Here is a 24002-nt window from a genome sequence, read left to right as displayed (position 1 = left end):
TTGAGTGCTACCAAACATTTGTACCGCTCCTAGTGCTGAGGCTGGTAGAAATGTACATGGAGGCACATGCTCTCAGCGCACCCCCTGACACTACCAGAGAGGCACTGATAGGGTCAGTTCTCAAACCTTCTGGTGACCAAACTGAGGTGGCATCGCATTTCCCACTCTATGTGTTAAATCTGGACTACAAGATCGTTAGTAAGATATTGGTCAATCTTCTACACCGTACCTGCTTACACTATTGCACAATGAGAAAAACAGATTTATGCCCCAGTACAATACCTCTCCTACAACATTAGATGTTTGTATTGTGTCCTGCGCTAAGCGCTGCAATCCGACCTCCCAAAGGAGGTAATGCTCTCTATAGATATATGGAAGGCATTTGATGCCCTTTGTTGGGATTACCCAAGAGCAGTCATGCACACCTGATGACACTTGGTAACATTTAGGATAAATAGGTTTCTCTGCTTTACACAAACGTAGCAGCGAGGGTGCGCACGGGATGTTGTATATCAGATCCTCATTCATAGGGGAATGTGACAGGGCTGCCCCCTCTCACCAATGTTATTTGCACTAGCTGTTAAACCATTCGCTATTATACTGAGGACTGAGGAACAGGGCAAGGGTATTTGACTACAGGACAGACAGCAGGGGTGTGGAATTTAATCAAATATCTACTTGTCCATGGGGCAGGTTGCTTCATAAATCTACTTGTCCTGTAAAAAAATCCACTTGCCCCTTTGGTGCCATATAGTGCGCCGACAAATTATGTAAGCAATCTAATTATATAAAAGCTCTGACATAGCCTCTCTGATTATGCCAGGACTCATACCATAGTAGTGTTTGAATACTTTCAATACCCTTATGTTTCCACATTTCTGCATATCTGCATACTGGAGAGGTAGGTAGTGGTAAGCAATAGTTCCAGGGTTAGAATGGCCTTTTGAGTCTGTGCAGACGTTCAAACTTGCATGTTTTAAGGATGTTAACAACTCTTCTATAATCTTTTCCATACTCAAGAAATTCACTCCTGACAATGGCTGACGTAAACCTTCTTCTATAGTTGGGGAAAAAAGTGGTTGGAGGGAAAGTGAACTTGCAAACACAGATCTTCGCATGAGCAAATCTACACATGCATATTGCTCATGCTAAAACGCAGTTCACAAATATTTTCCAGGAGTACTATTTCTTGTCCTAATTATGTAAGTTCTTGGGAATTCACGAAAGCTATATAACTGCACCTAATGCAGGAACATATACAATGGGTGCACTTTTGAGACTTCCTTAATAATTGGGCACCTAATTTGGTCTGGCGTTGACCTTGATCTTTTGTGTTTATTAAAATTCTGTCTCTCTCTCTCTCTCTCTCTCTCTCTGTTGGCTGGCTTCACTGGGAGTGACCACATTCTGCTCTTTCACAAGGAGTATATTAGCCGACAAAATAGTTTTGTTTAGTGCCAGTAACTACTGTGGCAGTGTGTGCTTTTTGAGACCCAAAAAATTATTTTAGCTTTTGCCAAAGTTCATTATAATGGCGCGGGTCCGGCAGCTCCCCCACCAATAAGGTTTTACGAAATCCATGCAAAAACAAGTCACACATTGACAAAACTTAAAAGCTCACCACCAATTTCAGACCTACTGGCTTTGCCAATGCTTGTCTATTTTTGTTTCCCATAATCTTATTGGGTTACACTAATTTTCCATTATGAATATTTTTGGGAAATACTAGTATGCATCACACGTTTCTAAATGATGCTGCAAAGAAATGGTACTTTAAATTTTACAGTAGTTTAGCAAAATGTTTTTTTCCCTGATTTCACTTTTTATGAACATTTTATTTTCAAAGCAAAGAATCATCAATCTTGCTTTCAAGCTTTGTCAAATATTTGCATCAAATCAGAGAGCATTCTGGGAGCATTACACATAGCCTTATATTGCTAAACTTCGAAAACGTGTGTACACATTTTTATACTGGAACCACTGTCACTGGAGCAGCCAGAGCTTACAACATTTACTTAGTAAGCTCACCCTTATAATAAAGGCTTTCAATGAATGAACCATAAATACAAATTTGAACAGCATTCACGTATGGGCAAAAACGTTACCTTAACTGCAGACAGTGACCTTCCCTGATCCATAATGTGTTACTGTAAACTGGCAGCCAAAGGGTTAGTGCCGCAGGGGGTTGGGCCTACTTGTCCCAAGGACATAATACTCATGAAAACTTGTTGCCCGTGACCCCAAACCATATGTCCTGGGCGTCGGGCTATAGGACTTCATCATCCCTGAGACAGCATATCGTATAGCAGCCTGGAGACGATAAGCTGCTATATCTGAGAAATGCCAGCATGGGGATACAGTGGGCAGTGATGACCATAACAGAGTTCAGTTGAGTGAGGTAACTGGACTCCAAACAAACTGAATTCAACCTGTGCATTCCCTGCGATACAGTCCCTACAGGAGGCATCAGCAATTGTACATTGATGTGGATTAACTGGGAGCTCAGAATCCTTTCTTATCTGGAAGTCAGAATATACTACGCGGATGCTGATACGAGGGAAGGTAATATGGACCTGGCTGTACAGGCCTTGAGGTGGAGTGTAGCGTACTGGCGTATTCTGTGATTGCCCATCATGTCCAGGATTGTACTGACAAAGATGATGACGTGTTGCCACACGTCCTCTATTACTTTGCCAATCTGGATCCCACATCGCTGGTTCTGCTACCTGAATGTGCTGTTACACAACCTGATATGGGAGTTGGGTTGCAACAGGGTGTCCCTGAATACACTGCAAAGATTACTCCGAGAAGGGGATCTTGGTGTACCAAACCATAATTTCTATTACTATTACAGCTCCAGTGGTTGGCCAAATGGGCAGCTGAAATCGCTGTAGCAGAACTAGGGAAGTTTGGTGAGACCCGCACAGCGGTAGCTCTCCTGGCGATGCTCCAGGGAGTAAAAATACTTCTTAGAAAGAAACTGGAGTTAGTGGCCATAGCCCTCTGGTGCTGGAGAACTGTACTCAAACGAGTGGACGGACCAACCTTATATGCATCAGCACTACAACTTGTGGGACTTCCTACCACCAAAGGTGGATAATTAACTGAGAGGCGGATGGAGGATTGCACTGCAGCCGACCTGTTGACGTTGGGGGACTGTTCCACTGAGGGGGCCTTTCGCTCTCTGGAGAATCTGATCTCTGACTCTCACCTCCCGGGAACACAATTCCTGACATATGGGGCTTTGTTGCGAACGGTGCGCCAGCTATTGGGGCATTAGACCCGAAACCTCACACACATGACCTACTTCAGACAATCCTAATTTTTTGGGGTGGCAGACATGATCTCCTGGCTATATAAAATGATACTGGCCATGACAATAAATAATAGTCTGAAGAAAGCTCATGCTAAGTGGGAAACCACGATAGCATGGCTCGGAAAATCCACTTGCCCACTCGTATTGTCGAGCAAGATTGAATAAGGACGAGTTATTTTTAGGGACTACTTGCCCTTTCTGGCTAGCTGACTGCAGTCACAGATTGGAAAATAAATATAGGAAGACAAACTGACTTTTGATCTCTGGCTCTTTCACTTTGTGAGCAATAAAGATCCCTTTAAAACTTGTTATCTTGTCACATTTGCTGGCTTTCAGAGACAGAGGTCAAAAGTCAGTTTGTATTCCTATATTTATTCTTCTTTCTGTAACTGAAGTTAGGGGATGTTGTCAAGTGTACTTTGTGACAGCTGGACTGTGGAAAGTGTGTGAAATGAAAGGCCGTTCGATGTCAGGCTTTTTTCTAACACAACACTGAAATAGTGAACTGTTCAAACATCTTGAATATATTTCACTAGTTATGAATACACATTTTTGTAATTCTGTGGTGAAAAAAATATTTTAATAGGATCAAAACAAATTAGAACACTTTACTTGGTGATGTGCAAATTTTAAATATTTTAGTTGAAACCCAATTTCCAAACATTGTTTATGCGCTATGATCAGTAAAACTACATGTTAGTGGGAAAGTTTTGTGGCCATTTCAATGGAAAATATGCTATCTGTAAATGGCAGTGCACTACCACATCATTATAATATAATTATATTATATTTATGAAAAGTGAGTTTTTAAAGATGAACTGGGAATTATTACTGCTCCTGCCCAGATGACAATGCTATTAGTGAACTAAGAGGCAAGCCAGGGATCATGTGTACCCTATATATAGGCTCGATTCTGGTTGTACATGGAGCAAACATTTATGGGTCGATTCCGATCCGGTAAAAAGCGCTCCCAATCGTCGTACGGAGCATTTTTTTCCGTACGAATCGTACCCGTAACCGTCTCCGTACGAACGACGTAGTACGATCCACACCCGATGCAGCTATCCGTACGAATCGTACCAGGGACCGTACGAATGAAATTCCCGTACGAATCGCCCTCGGAAGTCGCTGTACGCGACGTTCATACGTTTCGCGGCTGCTTTTTACGACCCGGCAAGTACGATCCGTGTTGTGTACGCTCCGTACGACCCTTTTTCTACGGGAGCTGGAAACTGTCGCACAGTCAGAGTTCGCCCCGAAACAGGTACGGAACGGCCCCCCCGGGTACGGCGCGTACCCCCCATGATCACAGGGGTACGTGGCGTACCCCTGCGATCATGAGGGTACGTGCCATACACCCAGCGTACATGGGGTACGTGCCGTACCCCATGTACGCTGGGTGTACGGCACGTACCCCCCATGTACGCTGGGTGTACGGCACGTACCCCGCATGATCACAGGGGTACGGCGCGTACCCCTGCGATCATGGGGGGTACGCGCCGTACGGTGTGTAGGTGATCGTGCGCTTCTCCGTACGAATCGACGTGTACCGTACGAATCGCGTCCCGGTCGGCCGATCGGGATCGGAATCGTCCGGTCGTACGGCGTACGTACGAGTCGTACGGAAATGGCTCCGGATACGATTCGTACGGACGGGGATTTTACCGGATCGGAATCGACCCCTAGTCTAGTAAATAAAAAGAGTTTTTTCGTACAGCAGAAATAGTAAACTTGCATATTTGAGGGTGCTCTCTTAAGTGATAATAAAGGAAAAGGCGGCTCCACAAAACAAAATATTTGCCTAGGATCACACAATTTGAAACCAGTTAACGAGTCAAGTACATTACAGTTAGGTTGAGTATATTTTTTAAGTTACTAGACCTGCAGGTCTAGTAACATTTTCATGATTTTTCAAGCCCTGAATAGGTCTGCAATTCGCAGGGAAGGAGTGAATATACACACATAATTTCTAGGTATACCTGTTAAAAATATACTCAATTCAACTGCCTACCCTCCACATATCTCACACCACACCACCTTAACATGATGCTGCATTCCACTGACATTAGGTTCCCGATGTCACATGATGGATGCAGACTTTGCCCACATGGCTGACATGTCTGGTGATCCTCCAATTATGGAAATGGGTCATCTCTGCCCTGCAACAAAGCCTAAATAGAAAGGCATTGTATGGAGTGGAACTCTGGCTGCTGGGGTTACACTGTAGGCAGGCAACCGAGAAGGTTGGCAACAGATTCCTCAATCTAGAGCTAGGGGTAGCTCATAGGGACATAGCCAGACATTGGAGGTCACAGAGGTCCCCCCACACAGAAGGTGGAAGTCTAATGTGAACACCTGGGTGCTGGCTGAGAGAGACACCATATACCTAGTGGAATAAATAGTGATATGCAGGAAGCCACTAACAGATCAATGGAAGGAAGTAGTAGAAAGCTTCTTAACGGTGAAGACATAGAGAGCGCCAAAAGAAGTATACACTTAGGCTGCAAATGCAGAGTACACCAACTGGGTTGGGGCATCTTGGGGGGATGCACCGGAATGCTGAACCATGCCAACTTTGCCCTGGCACAGCCCCCCTTCCCCCAAAACCCTTATAGAGATGCATTTTCCCCACATAGGCTATGTTATGGCAGGACACTGAGTACATGAATCACTTACATTCTCGCTTGGTTTAGTTGAAGAAGTTGTCTGAAAGTTTTGTTTCATGTTCTGTTTCAATTTTCTTTTTTCCTCTCAGCTGTAAAAGCCTTGCCTTCACCCAAAACTTGCATGTGTATGGTAATGTCAATGCAGCTTGGACCATGGTAGGCGCTAGAGTTGTGTCTCTGATACATATGAAAATGTCCAATAATAACATGTTAAAAATAACTTTCATTTCCCTATTCATGGAAATTTGTGTTTACATCAGTTAGACCTGGCCCTTTTTGCAGGTTTATCCCCAAACTTTTTGCCTCTTGCCTTCTATTATTCTGACCCTGTTTTCGTTGGCTATAGGACTCTGAGCGCTTTACCACTGCTGATCAGTGCTAAAGTGCATATGCTCTCTGTATAAATTGTGAATAAGATTGGTTATCCATAATTGTCATATTTGATTTACTGATAAGTCCCTAGTAAAGTGCACTTTGTGAGCCAGTGCCTATAAATCAAATGCTACTAGTGGGCTTGCATCACTGGTTGTGCCACCCACGAGTAGCCCTGTAAATGTAGCTCAGACCTGCCACTGCAGTGTTTGCACAAGCAGTTTTGATTTGCCATGTTGACCTGGCAAGTGCCAGGCCCAAATCTTCCCTTTTCTTTCATGTAAGGCACCCTTCAGGTATGCCCAAGGTACCCCATATGCAGGGGGCAGTGTATGTGAAGGTAGGACATGTGCTTGTGTGTGTTACAAGTCCTGATAGTGAAATACTGTGTATATTGTTTTTTTCACTATTGAAAGGCTGTGTGCCCCTTAAGTTAACATGGAAGCTGCCTTGTAACACCTTACAAGCATAACTTTCCATTGGGACAAGATAAAGAAATGGAGTTTAGGCTCTCTGAACTCAGAATTTAATAACACACCTTTTTAGTAAAGGTGGTTTTTAAATTGTATGCTTGAAAATGCCATTTCTTAGAATGTTGCCATCTTCGTGCTTTGCCATTCTGTGTGCCTCTGTCTGTTTATGTATTCACTGTCTGGTTTTGGAGTGACAGGAGCTGGTGATGTGCATTCATTCTAGACAGTCAAAAGGGGTTTGAGGTGTGTCCTGCCTTCCCATGGTGACTCATCACTAGGCTGAATAGACTTTATCTGTAGTCAGGGGAGTAGGACGGGGCTTCGCTAGCACCTGAATAGTCTGCATCTCTTTTGCACAATGCTGTAACCATCTCCTCCGGTCAAGCTGGACCAAGGAGGCCAGGACTGGTTTAGACTGGGCTCATAGATCCTTTCCACAAAGAGAATAATGAGAAAATGTGGTATAGGTATTGGATCTAAAACCCCAGGACTTTAGATTACTTCTTGAAACAAGAGGACCCTGTCAAAAAAAGGAGCTGAAGAACTGTGTGAGGAGTGCTGCCTTTCTATTGTTAAGGGGTGAGTTGTCCTGCATTTGCTGCTTCTATCTGTGGTAGAGGAAAAGGACTGACTCTTTTTGCCCTGCTGTGGTATCCTGCTTAGGAAGGTCTACAAGGGCTTGTGTGTGCTTGCCTCCTGGTGGAAGTCTCAGGCAAATCAGAGACTTCAAAAAAAGATCCTTATTGGAACCAATGAGAAACTCTGCTGGAGTAAAAGCTCTTGTAGCCAGGAGCTGTAATTCCCAGCACCGTTTTCTGCCTGGTTTTAAAATGAGCGCTTAGATTTTGAAACCGGCAACCAGTGCAGCATATATGGAGAGCTTCATGCTCCCCATATTTGAAGGGAGGGTGCTGGTTTCCCTCAAATCTACCAGTCAGCGTCTGGGGATAGCTGTGTACTTGCCGCAGGTTGAAGCACTTGGTCTATGCCTAAGAATTCTTGTGTCTGCGTTCCAGCCTGCTGTCTGCGAACGAGGCAAAGTCTGTGCTGGCTGCCTGCAGTACTGGCACAAAGAAAAGCTGGTGGGTGTGCTCGCGCTCCCTAAGAAGCCCCGCCTGTTGCGTGGCCGCAGCACCGTCGACAAACCCGCTAGGAGACCTGAGTGCAGTGCCGGGGCTCACGTAAAGGTAGCGCCTGCAGGATTGAGGTCGCTTCCACCGGCCAGTTGTCATTATTGCTAGGAGCAGGCCAGGCTTCAAAGGATTGTACGCCCGGCCCGTCCTCAGACCAGTGATGGTGCTAGCAGTCCCCAGCCCTCATAGAGTTGAAGGGAGATATCGGGGGGATGACACAGCTGCCCCGCACTGTCACTGCAGGCGGGTAACTGCCATTTGTTTTCCATACAAGCGGGGAAGCAGGATCTCTCTGCGTATCGCTGTGAATGTGCGCATCCCCCCTTGTATTGGTACATACCTTGTGGGAGCGCCTGGTTTCCATCGTGGTAGCGGCACTTATCTTGTTTAGAGAACGGCATAAGACCTGGATGGAAGCCCCACCTTCATGGAAACACAGAATCCTTGAAATGACTGTATTCCCTGTATTAGGTGCCCATGTGCTCCTGTGCCCTATGTGTGGGTTTTATTTCCCGCATCAACCATAATAGAAGTGCATGTGAGCTATATCATTGTGATAAATACATTTGAGGTGATTTAGTGTGAACTGTGATGACATACATACTCGCATATGGTGAATCATGTGTTTTTCTTGGAATAACTAAACTGCTGCATTTACAGTCCTGATGTTATATGTTTCGGTTTATGCCTTGCAATGACAGGATAACAAATATTATTTCAGGACCTGCATAATATGTACAGTGATGGTGTATAGTATCTCTATGTAGTGTGCAACATATAATGAATGAATGAATGAATGAATTTGAATGAATGAATGAATTTCAAATTTATATTGCGCTCGAACGCCCAAGGGCGTCTAGGCGCTACTGCGGAGAGAGAACTACCAAACAGAAATTCAGTGCGAGAAAAGCCACGTTTTTATTGCCTTTCTGAAAGAGGGGAGAGGTGTGCTGCTCTTAATTGATAGCGGTAGTCTATTCCAAAGTTTGACAGTATGGAAAAAGAAACCACTTCCTCCCCAACGCACCCTTCTGATTTTTGGAGAAATTTGCTCGTGGCCGACTGAAGTGTATTTGGGAGATACCATCGGAGATTTTGTTTCAAATATTCGGTTCCTGTCCCCTGCAGTGCTTTGAAGGTCAAACAAAGGGCCTTGAATTCAGCCTTTTTTTTCACCGGCAGCCAGTGAAGATGTTTCAGGCCTTGAGATACTGACAGAAACTTAGGGATATTCAGCAGGATCCTGGCCGCCGAATTTTGAACCCGTTAGAGTTTGGCAAGATGTTGTTTTTGAAGACCCAAATACAGGGCATTGCCATAATCCAATCTGGCTAAGGCTAAAGATGTTACCAATGTCTTGACAGTGGATGGTGGAATATAAGGTTTCACCTTCTGAATCAGTTTTAAGGTACCTGGGAAGCAACCTTATTAACTTGGGGTCGGAATGTTGAGGTTCTTTAATTTCGACTCCATTTTACATTCGCCGCCATTTTGTGTTGCCTTTACACAGGCTGCTCGATTCACGAAGTGTCTCTGCCCTTTGGACTGCAACGTGTTGAAAACCCCCTCCGTCCTTGTTTTGAAACCAATCTCAGACACCAGCCGGCCTAACTAATCCTTGTCTGGACTACCTAATCTCTATATCAAGGCTTCTGTGTGACGTAGTCTCACTCATTTGAGTTTAATAAAGATGTTATTTTATATTCCAGCTTCTGTGTCAACTTCTTCTTTGTATTAGTGAGACCCCTGAGAAGGAGTCTTGATATCTTCAATTGGCGCGTCAACGTGGGCCTCATCCGAGAAGTGACTATCTGAGGGAGTGATCTTGTCAGGAGACTGAAATCTACTGAGGAGGACAGGACAGGACTCTACTAAAGAGGGACTCTGTGCACGGAGATTCTGGGGATTCTTTGTCTCTGCAGCCCAGTATATTTCTGATCTTCCTGATTTTGATCCTCCACATGATGCCACTCCTGACTGAGAACCTTTTTGGCGTGAGTATTCTAAAAAAGGCCGTTAGGTCATTTAGAACTTGGCAGTTAGAATTTGGACAACCTTTTGATTGGTAAGAGTAAGGTAGTTTAGTAACGCTTACTGTAGCTTTGGAATTTTGGAATTTGTGTTGGCCAACTTTGGATACGTATGGATTTCATATGCAAATTGCAATTTGTGTAGGCAGGTAATGAGGAGATTTTTCTCTATCTGATTTTGTTGAACGGTGCACGTACGAAGAGTACCTTAAGCACTACTTTGATTATAATATTTGCATATTCTGCAATATTTTTGGCATGCCTGTTTTCAAGCTCACATCGAAGAATGTGTTGCTTTTTTGAAAGGTACCATAGTGAGATATGAATTGAATTAGCCAGCTCTCCTAGAGGGAATATCTAAATAGGTTTAGGTATAAAAACATATTTCTTCCTTGGTGATTCTGTATCCCCAGGGAATTAAAATATGGACATAATACAAACAAGGATCCTTTGTTCTGCCCAATTTTATGAATGGAGATATGCAGAGCGATTTTTGGTGTTCTGCCAGCCAAAGCTAGTGAATTGAGTGTATTTTGGCTTCTTGGATATACAGCAGTCTGTTTTTGCAGTCTTTTGGAACACTATTGAGAAGCGCTTCTTGTAAATATGACTTACAACTAGTATTTACAAATGGTTTGGTTTAAGTACAGTCTGTGGGCTGTCCTTTGTTTCAGTCCTAAGTGTTGATCTGTGGGTTAAATGTGTGTTTAGATATCTATGTGGTTTTCCCATTAGTGCAACTTCTGTGAGGAAATAGCTATGGCGCTATTTATGAAATGAATGGCTAAAGCGCGCCGTATTGTGTGTCCTGAGTGTTTGACCCCTTTCTGTTTATGTCTGAAATGAGCTCAATGTGTGTTTGTGTTTTTTTTATGTTTTCAGTCTATTAAGCAAAATATTAGTTCATAACTATTAAGTAGAAATTAAATACAAATCCAGAAATGAACCATATGATATGCTACAATAGCTATATGTTGCTATAATTTATAGAGTAAGCAATTACGCACATGTACAAACTGTTAAATGCTTAAAAAAAATTAAAATTCACATTCACTAGGAATAAAAAAGGCCTCAAAAACGAAATTGTGTGTTTTGTAGAAAAACAAACTTATAGCATTTTTTACTTACATATATTGTATTAGATATTAACAGGCAAACACTTCAGCTGATGTAAATTTTTGCTGAACTCAAACGCATATTATAGAACACGCATTGATATGTCTTAGTTTGAAAAAGACTGCCACCGTGCTCATGTTACAACACTGAGAGACAAGCTTTTACTGCCGTAGACAGGAATATTTACTCAGCCAGGACTTTGTCCTCAGTTAAACACGGGTGAAAACTTTGCATTTCAGAATAGTGTTTTAAAAAAGGTTACAAACATAAGGTCCATTATTTTGTATTACAGGAAGACATTTCAATTAAGGGTTTTCCTCTCTTTAAGCATTTTTGTAAGCATATTCTTGGTTCTATTGCTAAATAATAATTTGTCATGTTTCAAGTTAGGCTTCTGTGCTTAGGCTTATAAATGAATGCGTCTAAAATGATAGGCAAGGGATGCATCTTGGTTTTATATGTGGAATTATCAAAAATGATTGGGTTTATTAAAAATAATTATTAATTATGAAAAATAATTATTAAAAATAAGTGCTTCTTAATTCGTTTTTTATTATGTATAAAGCTTACTACTCATACTGTGACCTCCTAGCATTATAATTTAATTTAAGTTGTGTTGTACTGCATAATGAGGACATTTGCATATGGAATTTCACTTGGCGCAGGCGTAAAAAACTCATTTTTTCTAGGATTTGCATGAGATATGTCTAATGTCCAATCTCTGCAATCTGTAAAGTACATTCTGAGGATGATTAATATGTAACACAATTATAGGATATTTATTTTTAAGCGCCCCAAATATCAAAGTCGAATTTGGGTAAAATGACTATTCAAACAGCATTCTTGCCATTTACAATAGCTTTAAAGTGCCTTAGGCTTCAGTAAATGCATACATTTAGGTATAATACAAATTTGCACGCTGTTCCCATTGGGGTTGCTTTTAGTGGCTCAGTGAGCTAATGTGCCCGGTGCAGAGGTTTGAGTTTAATATCAGGGTGGAAGGTTCTAACTCTAGCTGGACCTACTGAGACGTTCATTCATTTAAAGTTGATGAACTGAGTACCGTTGCATAGGGTAGTAACACACATTTTTTCTAAAGTTAGTATGTTATGTTATTATGTTCAGCAAATTATTCACAGTAACTATTTTAATAATCTAAGAATAGAAACAAATTGTAGCCCCTAACAGAAGTAATATATATAACATGTGTTTTTAAATAGGGTTAATTATTGCAGGTTAGAAAAAGTTAGGAAAGCTTTTTGTCTTTGACAGCTTCAGGGTGAGGAGAGAGAGAGAGAGACACGCGAGGCAGATTTTGACCTTGAGGTCAGTAAGGTGGGAGTTAGGAGTAATTGTAAACAGATGGAGAAATCATTGCTTGGAAAAGCTTCTCTGACAAGAAGACATTAATGCTTGCACACTATAGGAACCTTGAAAAGAGGCGGGGATCAGGACTGCTGGTAGAGGCTGGATAGCAGCCCAGAAAGTTCTGCTAAAAAAAACGTTTGTGTGTTTTTCATGTTTTTGCATTTTGTCCTTCTATGAATTGTTGCTGCTGGTCCTGTGTGTCAGAAGCGACACAGTAAGTTGTATTTGTCAGCCGATCACCACTAACTGGTGACCAGCTGTCAAAAGGAGGGTGAGGAAAGTAAAAGAAAGTGTACATTTGATTTTAAGCCTGAAAAATTAAGCAGGCCCGAATATTGGGTTTTGGGCTGCAGGTTCACAGTGCATAAAGTACATGACATGGTGTTGTGCGTCACCGCTCATTTACATATGCTATTGTTTTGTCTATGCTTTTTGTGCTTGGTATACACCCCGGAACTCAAAGTATACACCCCGGAACTCAAAGAAAGCTACAGAACTGAATTGAAAAATTTTCAGAAATTGGTAAGAACAGAAAAAAGTCACTATTACAAAAGCAGAATTGAGGAAGCCAAGAACCCCACGAAAGAGCTATTCTGCATTTATAGAGAAATTACCATCCCTATACGTTTGGATACTAAAGATACTTACTCCACGGAGATATGCGATCGGATAGCTGATTTCTTTGTGGAGAAAGTAGAAAAAATCCATGCCACCTTTTCAAGTAGGACCATCACAGCTTCTCTAAGGGGGTGCCACAGGGCTCTTGTTTGAGCCCTACGTTATTTAACATCTACGTGGCGCCCCTAGCCAACATCATGAGATCCCACAGGTTTATTCCCGTATCGTATGCGGACGATACCCAACTCCTCTTTCCTTTTAAAATCATGACTCCTGAAGTGCGTGACTCCTTTGCCCGGGGGATGAAAGAAGTGGCTCATTGGATGGCAGCAAACTTCCTACAGTGTAACGTCTCTAAGACTGAGGTGATGCTCTTTGGGGAAGCCAAACGCCTGTGGACTCCTGACTGGTGGCCTCAAGATCTAGGCCCAGTCCCTGAGCCCAAAGTGGTGGTGAAAGACCTGGGAGTAAAACTGGATCAGGAGCTTGCCCTGAAACAACATGCCAATCAAGTGGTCAGCTCCTGTTTCCATGCTATCGGGCTTCTCCGGAAGGTATTTCCCCCTGTTACCTGATATCACCAGGAAAACACTAGTTCAGTCGCTCGTGTTGAGCAGGTTGGATTATTGTAATGGTTTGCTGCTAGCTGCCAATGAGGGGATCATTGTTAGACTACAAGTTGTGCAAAATACCGCTGCACGCTTAGTTCTCAATGTCCCGGCCCGTACTCCCTCAAAGCCATTATTAGCTAAACTTCATTGGCTTTCAGTGAAACAGAGGGTGATGTTTAAAACTTGTTGCATCATTCACAAGTGCCTTATTGGTAAAGGTCCAGATTACTTAACCGAAAAATTCATTCCTTACGTCCCCTCTAGATCCCTGAGATCTGGGGATCAAGAATTGTTATGCGTCCCCAGGTTCAGGAAGACTAGACAAGGGGGAAGGGCTTTATCAGTAGCTGGCCCAAAGTTATGGAATGAACTTCCTAAGGAAATTAGACTATGCAGGGAACATTTTCCCTTCAGAAAAAAGCTAAAAACATTCCTCTTTAATTACTAGATGTCTGGTTAGGTAATGAAGATATATGACTGGGCCTTCTTTGCTCTCAGATGCTGCCAACGGCGCGGAGATACTCCTTTGGGAGTCGATTCCTAGCGCGGTACAAGTCTGCAAATAAATAATCAAAGCTCCCTCACTCATAAATCTCTATTCACCAGATTCAGAACTCCGAATAAACAGGACCTAATGAAAATTATTAATGGAATACGCTCTGGCTCCCCCAGTGATGCCTGTCCCCCGGAACAATGTAAGGCTGTCATGGAAAATATATTAATAGATCAAATCAGTAACATGATAACCTTATCGTTCCAAGAAGGCCACGTCCTGAAAAGCTGGAAATCTGCTCAAGTAATACCTTTAAAAAGAAACCAAACATCCCTATTTCACAATTCCAAAACTTAAGACCAATCTCACTTCTTCAATTCTGTGCCAAAATTATAGAAAAGGTGGCGAATATACAACTCATGGAGTTTCTGGAGAAAGAAGCCCTCCTCCATTCCTCCCAGTCAGGTTTTAGATCAGGCCACTCAACCGAATCTGCAGTCCTGTATTCGACTGAACATATTCGGAAGATGGTGGACGAGGGAGAGACAGCAGCGTTGGTCCTATTGGACCTAAGTGCAGCGTTTGACACCGTGCTGCACTCAACGCTGCTGTCTCGTCTCTCGGACATGGGAGTAAAGGGCCCAGCTCTTACCTGGTTCCAGTCCTTCCTGACTGACAGAACGTTCCAACTTCATTGCCCACCCTTTAAATCATCGCCTCGCGGTGTGTGCCATGGGGTTCCACAGGGCTCTAGTTTGAGCCCAACGTTATTTAACATCTATATGGAACCCCTGGCACACATTGCAGAGAGGTTTGGGGTGGGCATTGTCAGCTACGCTGACGATACCCAGTTGGTGTTTAAATTAACCCCAGAGAGTAGAGAACTTGCCACCAATTTCTCAAACTGCATGTCAGCGATAGCCACTTGGATGAATAACAACTGTCTCCGTTTAAATGGAGACAAGACAGAGGTTCTGGTAGTAGGAAGAGATGTCTCTGTATGGTCTCATGCATGGTGGCCCAGGGAACTAGGGGAGTTGCCTACTCCTGTGGAGACGGTGAAAAATCTAGGCGTTATGCTGGACGCTGACCTCTCTGGCAAAACCCATGTAAATAAAGTGACAGGCAAATGCTCGGCATATTAAAAGTGCTTCGCAAGGTACTTGATCTCCTGCCCACCGAAGCCAGAAAAAACATAGTCCATGCTTTAATAACACCTCATTTGGACTATGGTAATGCTCTCCTGCTAGGTCTGAATCAGAAGGGACTGCACCAATTACAATGTGTTCAGAATTCAGCTGCGCGGCTGGTGCTCGGTCTCCCAAGAAAAACTTCCATCAAAAATGCGCTATCCAAACTCCATTGGCTCCCAATTAAAGAGAGAATTATATTTAAAAGTCTCTGCTATGCCCACCGTATTGCCCAGAACAGAGGTCCCGACTACCTGAAAAGTCTCATCACCATCCACCGCCCGACGAGAGATTTAAGATCGTCGGGCACGATGCTATTTAAAATCCCTCGCATCACAAGAGCTAAAATGGGAGGAAGATCTTTCCGCTATTTGGCCACTAAACACTGGAACGCATTCCCGCTCCACTTGCGGATGGAGCCCTCCGAAATTAGATTAAGGGCAAAATTAAAAACTTACCTGTTCCCTAAATTGTCATATTCTCTGCTGAGTTTCCTGACTCTTTTCCTCTGGATTATTTTGTACCAGCAGTTAGCGCGGGGATACACAGTTTTGTGCAGCCAGGCGCTTAATAAATGTTTTATTATTATTATTATTATTATTTATTATTATTATACAGCAAGTATATCTGATGGCTTGACATGTGCGTTTTTTTATGCATGTTTTTGTTTTATGTTGTTGCTTCTGATACTATTACAAGTTCTCCTGTGTTGTGAAGGGATCGTCATGACGATGCATATCGCTGCGCAACAGTTGGTTGGACTTATTCTGATACTAAATTCCACAGATTATGATATTTCATGCTGTGAACATGAGAGACAACACTTCACTAGTGCATGTCTATTTGGCTATAATGGTATTGAAGGAAAATAAAAAGAGATATACAGAATCAAAGTGTGTCACCTGCAGTTAGTCACGTTACTTCTCCTTCCCTTAAGGAACAGGCAGACCTAGATTTATGTATCCTGATTGGACGTAAGGATAAATTATAGATCTGTGACTTTTGTACATGGTGACCTAATTTCTATATTACATTAGTCAGTTTTGTTCTGCTTCCTAAGTAGTGTATGGCTTTGTTCCTTAAAGGAAACCAGGTTTCATTTTTCCCTGAAGAAGGAACTGGAACATTAGCTGAGATTACCGTATATGGTGTAGCGGCCAGCGGTAGAGTTAAAATTTGTGTACTATTTTGACTTTTGTGTATCACCCATAGTCTTGGTATTGTGTCACAAACTTGACTATCACCCGAGTAATTTCTTGTTCTTCCTATAATTTTCTCTTTTGCTGCTTCTCCCCTGATTGATGTCGCATTGTGCCTAGTTATTGGGGATTTTAGCTGTGTCCTAGTCCTATTTCCCTTTTTAGTATTCCTTTCACCAGTCAGCCTTTTTATTATTGTTATTGTATTGTTCAGGTTCACACTTCCAGATTGCAGTAATGTACCAGGGACCCCCATATTATGTATAATTTCCTTTTGTATGACCAGACTGGTTTTTACGAATTTTCTTAGGCCTACTTCGATGTTTTCCAGTCTGACTGTCAGGGTAGTGATGGACTGGTTAACTGACTCAATACTATAGTAAGACAAGTTTTTCACCTCAATAGGAGATACCTTACATTTTTTTTTTGAACATGACAAATTTTCAATGACTATTTTAATTTGGATTTTTACCCTTTTGTTCCTGCTTCTTTAATTTTCGGTGGGATCAGATGTGTTCTAAATCATGGAAATACAAGGACTCTCTAGTTCTTGTCTTTTGTTTCCACATTTTGATCATTAGCCTTTGTATTGCATAGTGCACCTGATGCACAATTATTAAAGAGAGGTATCTACATGTCCCTGATAATCTGTATCATGTGATTTCTCTTTTGAGGTGTTCTAGCTAAGGAATTTAGGAACACCTAGATGTAATCATTGAAAAAGAAAAAAAATGTTTACCCCATTAGGCAATGCCACCATATGTGAGGACATCTATTCAGATAGAATTCCCATGATGGCAGAGGATAATGAAGGGTACCCAATTGAAGAGATTAGAAGTATTGCCTTTGAGAATGACAGTGTATTCTAGACCAGAATTGTCCCATAGGCCACCTGCTTGCAGTCCCATTGTTAAATACAATGAACTGTTTTGGTACTAAATTGAAGGAAATTAACAACTGTGTCACATTTCCTACGTCACTAGGTTCTGCGGTATCAAGTCATAATAACCTGCAGAACACTGATATAAGCCTAATTCCCATCAGTGACAGCTACAGATGAAAGGCAGACGTCTTGGCCCTACAGTCCCAGCACCCAGAAAGTAGCAAGGCTGGACAGCGATCGCCAGCACGCCATCAATGGTATCTCCAAAGCATCGTACTTGCTCCATCAGACGGCATTGGACATCACAAAACCAGAGTTTCAGTGCAAAAGAGCAAAAGAGAAGGATCCCTTTTGTTGTGAAGCTTCAGTGTTCTACCTGTCATGTGCTGGTAACCTCTGACAGTGTGCAGTCCCTTGAGCCCCTTGGCCTGAGTTTTGGCCACACACCCCCTTTTCTTTGCTCCAACGGAAGTGCAGTGCACCGGAGGACCCACGATTGGCAAAAGGCACTACATTGTGGTACCCATGATGAAAAGAAAAATTAAATAAAAGAGCAGCTCAAGCATCCTCTGACACTGAATAGCGAGTGTTGTAGCCTGAAAGTGTTGCTGAGTGTGAAAGTCTGTTGCTCTTTCCCGATTAATAGTACTTGGGTCTGCATGAGATGATCTGTGCCCATGACTAACGAAGAGCACAATATCTGTAATGCCTGCCGCAGAGGAAATATATTGGTGCACTGCATTGAGACTTCCGAGTGAGCTGTGAGTGTTTGCCAGGAGGGCACTCCAACGGATACTGAGAGGCACTATTTTCATGGAAGGCCTGAATCAAGAGGCCCAATGCGACAACGGAAGCAGATTTGATGGACGATAGAAGCCTACAAGAGAGGCTTAGGACGGACTTTGGGTATAGTTGTGGTTGCACAAGTGTTTCCAGTGCCACTGTATGAAGTGGGTGTTGGATATGTTCATGAAATGTGTAGAATGGAAAATGCTCACCTAGCAATGAATTAGGATTTGCCTGCGTAATGGCAAAAGGAGGGTCTGAGGTTCTTTAATTTCGACTCCATTTTACATTCACCGTCATTTTGTGTTGCCTTTACACAGGCTGCTCGATTCACGAAGTGTCCCTGCCCTTTGGACTGCAACGTGTTGAAAACCCCTCCGTCCTTGTTTTGAAACCAATCTCAGACACCAGCCGGCCTAACTAATCCTTGTCTGGACTACCTAATCTCTATATCAACTATCTGTTAGCCTTTAGTATTCTTCTCGTGTCGTATCTTATCTTTTGGCCTTCGCTATTCTCTCCCTGTGTTTTCCTTTTCCACAACCTTTCCTTTGCAGCACACAAACATGTTCTGCCATTACTGATTGACCTATAGGTGCTGTAATTGATTGACTTATGGGATTGGGCAAAGACACGACTCAAGGGGGACGTTCTGGTTACATGATGCCTCGTTTTGAATGTTTTCCTATTGGCTAATATTTGGCAGATCTTGCATGTCCATATTAGGCATTTTGCATGCTTGCATGAGCTAGGACTGCCCCTTACTTTTATGCTGAGTTTGTAACCCTCACATATATAAGACCCCAGTGTTCTGTACTCTTTAGACTGCCTCATTCAGTTGCTAAGGCTTCTGTGTGACGTAGTCTCACTCATTTGAGTTTAATAAAGATGTTGTTTTATATTCCAGCTTCTGTGTCAACTTCTTCTTTGTATTAGTGAGACCCCTGAGAAGGAGTTTTGATTTCTTCAATGTTAGATCGTCATCGAAAATCACTCCCAAATTTTTAGCCTTTTTCACAGGGATAGGCAGTGTTCCCATTGATTGGGGCCACCATTTTTCAGACCATATGGAGGGGTCTGAACCTAGAAGAAGCACCTCCGTTTTACTTCCATTCAACTTTAAACAGTTTGTTTTCATCCAGTAATCTACAGATGTCATACATTGATTAAAACGAGCAGCTGTCTCATCTGGATTGCCAGAGATAGAAACCACAATCTGTGTATCGTCAGCATAAGATACTAACGAAAAGCCAAACTGCCTGATGACATCTGCTAGAGGGGTAACATATAAATTAAATAACGCAGGGCTCAAAGATGAGCCCTGCAAAAACCCCACACGGAAGTAAGAATTGTTTGGACCAGTGGTCATCCATCTGAACAAACTCAAGTCTATTATTAAGATAAGATCTAAGAAGACTTAATGCCAGGCCTGAGACTCCCAGCCTACGGAGCCCTGAAATGAGGATGTCATGGATCACGGTGTCGAAGGCCGCCGAAAGATCTAAAAGAATCAAGGCGGCCTTCGCACCTGAATCCAATGAAGATCGAAGCTCCTCCCATGACCGAGGCTGTCTCTGTGCCGTGCCCCTCCCGGAAGCCGTATTGTGTGGAATCTAGCGAGTTCTGTAAGGCTACAAAGGACGTAAGCTGGTGACTCATAATCTTCTCCAGCGCTTTTGCTGGGAACGGGATCCTGGCTATGGGTCGATAATTACTATAGACATCCGGGTCCAGATCCAGTTTCTTTAACAAGGGCAGGATAGAAGTCATCTTCCATGACTCAGGGAAGATGCCAGTCAAAAATCTCTTTAAAGAGAGAATGGAGTAATTCGCTGATCTCCTCTGCAGCGTAATGGAATACTTTTGGGGGTCAGGGATCAAAGGGGGCTCCTGATTTCACCTGTATAACAATTTGCAAAATCTGCTCTGTATTTGGAGGGACAAAGACAGCCAAGTCATGATCATACTGTTGCAAGGAGGAAGAAGGTTCACTCACTGGGGTGTTACTATTATTTTTACAAAAAGTCTCATAAATCGAGAGTACCTTGTCTCGAAAAAAATCTGCCAAATGATTGCAAAGTGCAGCACTATTGTTCAATAGGGGTGCAGTCGGGAGAGTCACTAACTCTTTAAGTACTGAGAACAGTATTTTACTTGAAGTCCCTGCCTGTTCAATTTTGTTAGAAAAAGTGCTACATTTTTTCTCTAAAATCATTTTTTTATAGACAGTCAATGACTGAGAATAGATTTCTTTTTCCACATCTTCATTAGATTTCCTCCATTTCCTCTCGGCCAGTCTACATTTTTGCTTCTGAAGGCGCAATGCATCATCAAACCATGGTTCAGATTTCTTTAACCGTTTACTAGTGAAAGTTTTTTCAGGGCCCAAGATATCTACTGCAGATTTTATCCAATTATTAAAGAGATTAGTAGCCATATTAAATTCAGGCCTCAATATTGGTCTGGAGGCAGCTAAGGTCAACTGCAGTTGCAGGGGGCTAATTTCCTTCCAATTCCTCCCTGTGAAGGACCTAGAGGTAGAGTGAGGCCGAGCGAGATTATGGGATGAAGTGAGTGAGAACCGAATGGCTTTATGGTCAGACTAGGGAATTTGCAAGATCTCCTGCATTTTCAACTGAGAGTTAGATGTAAATATACCATCCAAGATGTGTCCAGATGTAAGCCTCATCTTATAGCACTACGTTGGATGTTATGACAATTGTCTTGTTGGCAAAGTGATTTATGGTTCATGTTGTTTTGATCTATGTTTATATACGATATATGAGATCTTTTTATATACTACTGTGTGGAGTGTGTTGTGCAAACGCTTTACACATTGCTTCTGGGATAAGCCCGACTGCTCTGCAAAGCTACCAAGGGGGTGAGCATGGGTTATCGTGAGAGTGTAACCCCCCTAGAGTTGTGGGTTCTGCCTGGCTTAGGTGCATACCTTTGCCAACCAGAAACGCCATTTCTAACATCACAGACACTTTTTTTCTCAGCAGCAGTTGATTTACTAGGGCAAAAAAGAGATTATCAGAAGTGATTTTTTTATGGCATTCATTTGACAGCATCTTCTTCTCCATCCATCTATTTAGTGACTATATACTGCCAATCGGAAACTATACAACTTCCACAGCATCAACAGCCCAGCAGTTTTTATTTTACCTTCTTATCAGATCGCAGTAATAATTGCAGCTAAAACCTAGTCCTTGGCTGTCTTACCAGGACAATACATCATGTTTGTCTCAGGGTAAATGCATATAGTTGGCTAACATTTCTTCAAATTACTAATCTATATATATATAAAAACGAATGTATGTCTGTCTGTCTGTCTGTCTGTCCTTTATGCATTACTACACCATTCATCCGATCGCCATGAAACTTTGGGAAGTTGTTGAGTACACTCCCGCAAAGGTTTCTGGCATATGCATTACTACACCATTCATCCGATCGCCATGAAACTTAGGGAAGTTGTTGAGTACACTCTCGCGAAGGTTTCTGGCATAACATTTTTTTAAATATCGGCCCCCCAGGGCCCTCATAATCTTTCGAATACTGAATTTTTCCATTTATGTATCCACAAGCACTCAAATAAATAAATAGAATTAAAACGACACTTTGAAATGTTTTCCATATTAAAATGAATACGTTTCAATAAAAATGACACAATGTAAATTGAATGTTATCATAACAAGTTTCCTTGAATTTTCTTTCTTCTGAGATCGCAGCAACGCGCGACGGGTAAGGCATGAAACTTTGGGAAGTTGTTGAGCACACTCCCGCGAAGGTTTCTGGCATATGCATTACTACACCATTCATCCGATCGCCATGAAACTTTGGGAAGTTGTTGAGTACACTTCCGCGAAGGTTTCTGGCATATGCATTATTTTTAAATATCGGCCCCCCAGGGCCCTCATAATCTTTCGAATACTGAATTTTTCCACTTATGTATCCACCAGCACACAAATAAATAAATAGAATTAAAACAACACTTTGAAATGTTTTCCATATTAAAATGAATAAGTTTCAATGAAAATGACACAATGTAAATTGAATGTTAACATAACACGTTTCCTTGAATTTCCTTTCTTCTGAGATCGCAGCAACGCGCGACGGGTAAGCTAGTTTATATATACATGATACAGGCAGGGTCACTGAAAGTATGATATTGCGCGGCAGTGCGTTTTTCACATAGTTATAAAGTTGCCACATTTGCCATATAATCCAGCATCTGCTGTATAATCTGCAGATTTTAACAAAAACACTGTTGTTTCTAGCTCAAACAGTGCAAAAGTTACTAAAAATGCAGCAATATGTGTTTGCGCACAGTAGACGGCCCTTTGCAGAGGTTAACTGGTTATATTTCTGTTGCTCATTGCTGTATTTTGCTGATAAACTGGTACTAATACAGTGCAAACAGTGACCAGACAGTGTTAACAAGTGTATACATGACAAAATAATAAAGTAATACTGTAACAAAATGTACCGCCATGCAATCTGCCTTTTCTCGCCACATAATTGCCTCAACTCTGCCGCATAATTTGGCCCTCCTCTGCCACATAATTCCAGTGGCCCTGCATAAAGGTTACAAATCAATAGAGCAATGACGTCGCTGTCGAACAGTACTGTGAAATAACATTCATATCTGCGTCCTCCACAAAGGGTTCTTACAATTATACGTGCATCGCCTCTTTCCTTTTAAATACGAAACAATTTGAGCTATTAACACCTTTGATCCAGTATTTAACAAAAGATCAGTAAGTTTTGCAAGCACATTCATTAAAGCATCTAACAAAAAGGAATTACACTATTGAGTCGCATGCATAAGGCAAAACAAAGCACCGATTATTTAGGGGATTGCTTACTTACGCAAGGTAAACGTGCAGATGCATAAGGCAAATGAGATGCCTCCCAGCATGTTGGCACACCGCTGGTTTGCACAAGTCAGTGTTAGCGTTAAGTAGAGTATCCTCTCATTCAGCAGCTTCAGGCAGCTGAAGGTTAACAGCAGCGCAGGACACTCCCTCTACCAATATCTGTGTATGAACAGGGCTCTGTGTCAAAATGCAAGGGAGCGGTGTTCTTTGAAAAACCTGTGCACAGCAGGCACTCCTTCAGAACGGAGGATGGGGATAGTATGCTGTGCCTAACTGTCAGTGCCAATGCTAAAAGCAAGTTCCTGCGTTACAGATGCAAGCTATTTCCTGGTTGGCCACTTCAAGCAGCTTCCAATTGGCCACTGAACGACCCCTCTTGGTTGGCTGTTAGGATTGGGAATGTTAATGTAGAGCTCCGGCCGGCGGCTTGGCGGTTTTGTGTGAACTTGGAGACGTGCTATTGCGTATTCTGGGATATTGATTATATGTCCTAGCTCTAAATTTGCATTCAAATATCAAAAGCAAACTTGTTGTCCCATTGGTGAGGGCTAAAGAAGTAGTCATAGTAGTGCAAGTCTACAGAATTTGTCCATGGTTTTATATTCAGAATTTCCTGCATATTTGAACCTCTGAATTATGTTTAGTTAAATAGCCCCGGCCGCATAAAGGGCACGACTGAGTTGTATTTGTACATTGGCTTGCAATAAAGTGATGACTAGTGGCTACGTTCGGAGGCAGTAAACAAAACCTGATAAGTGTCAACAATTTTGGATGAAAGTAGGGAAAAATAACTGGTGTTTAAAGTAAATGATGCTCATGTAAATTAGCGCTCCAATGCCCTCGGGTCGAGTACGCGCTATAAAAAAAA

General features: G+C 42.3%; 1 protein-coding gene across 4 annotated transcripts in view; it reads right to left on the bottom strand.

Annotated features, from left to right (window-relative positions):
- Positions 1 to 23463, bottom strand: part of B3GLCT (beta 3-glucosyltransferase) — a 1060368-nt gene extending 1036905 nt beyond the window's left edge. For 3 of the 4 annotated variants that reach the window (XM_078657145.1, XM_078657146.1, XM_078657147.1), the window contains exon 1: positions 23127 to 23421. In XM_078657145.1, coding sequence (XP_078513271.1) covers positions 23127 to 23175 — 49 coding nt within the window. In that variant the 5' untranslated portion in view covers positions 23176 to 23421. Of the gene's footprint in view, positions 1 to 23126 lie in introns of all 4 variants that reach the window. The other variant, XM_078657144.1, reaches the window with a different exon arrangement.
- Positions 23464 to 24002: the final 539 nt, after the last annotated feature.

Source organism: Lissotriton helveticus, chromosome 8, assembly GCF_964261635.1.
Source record: "Lissotriton helveticus chromosome 8, aLisHel1.1, whole genome shotgun sequence".
NCBI lineage: Eukaryota > Metazoa > Chordata > Amphibia > Caudata > Salamandridae > Lissotriton > Lissotriton helveticus.
The sequence above is the reverse complement of the archived record's forward strand: the minus strand, read 5'-3'. Positions and strand labels throughout refer to the sequence as shown.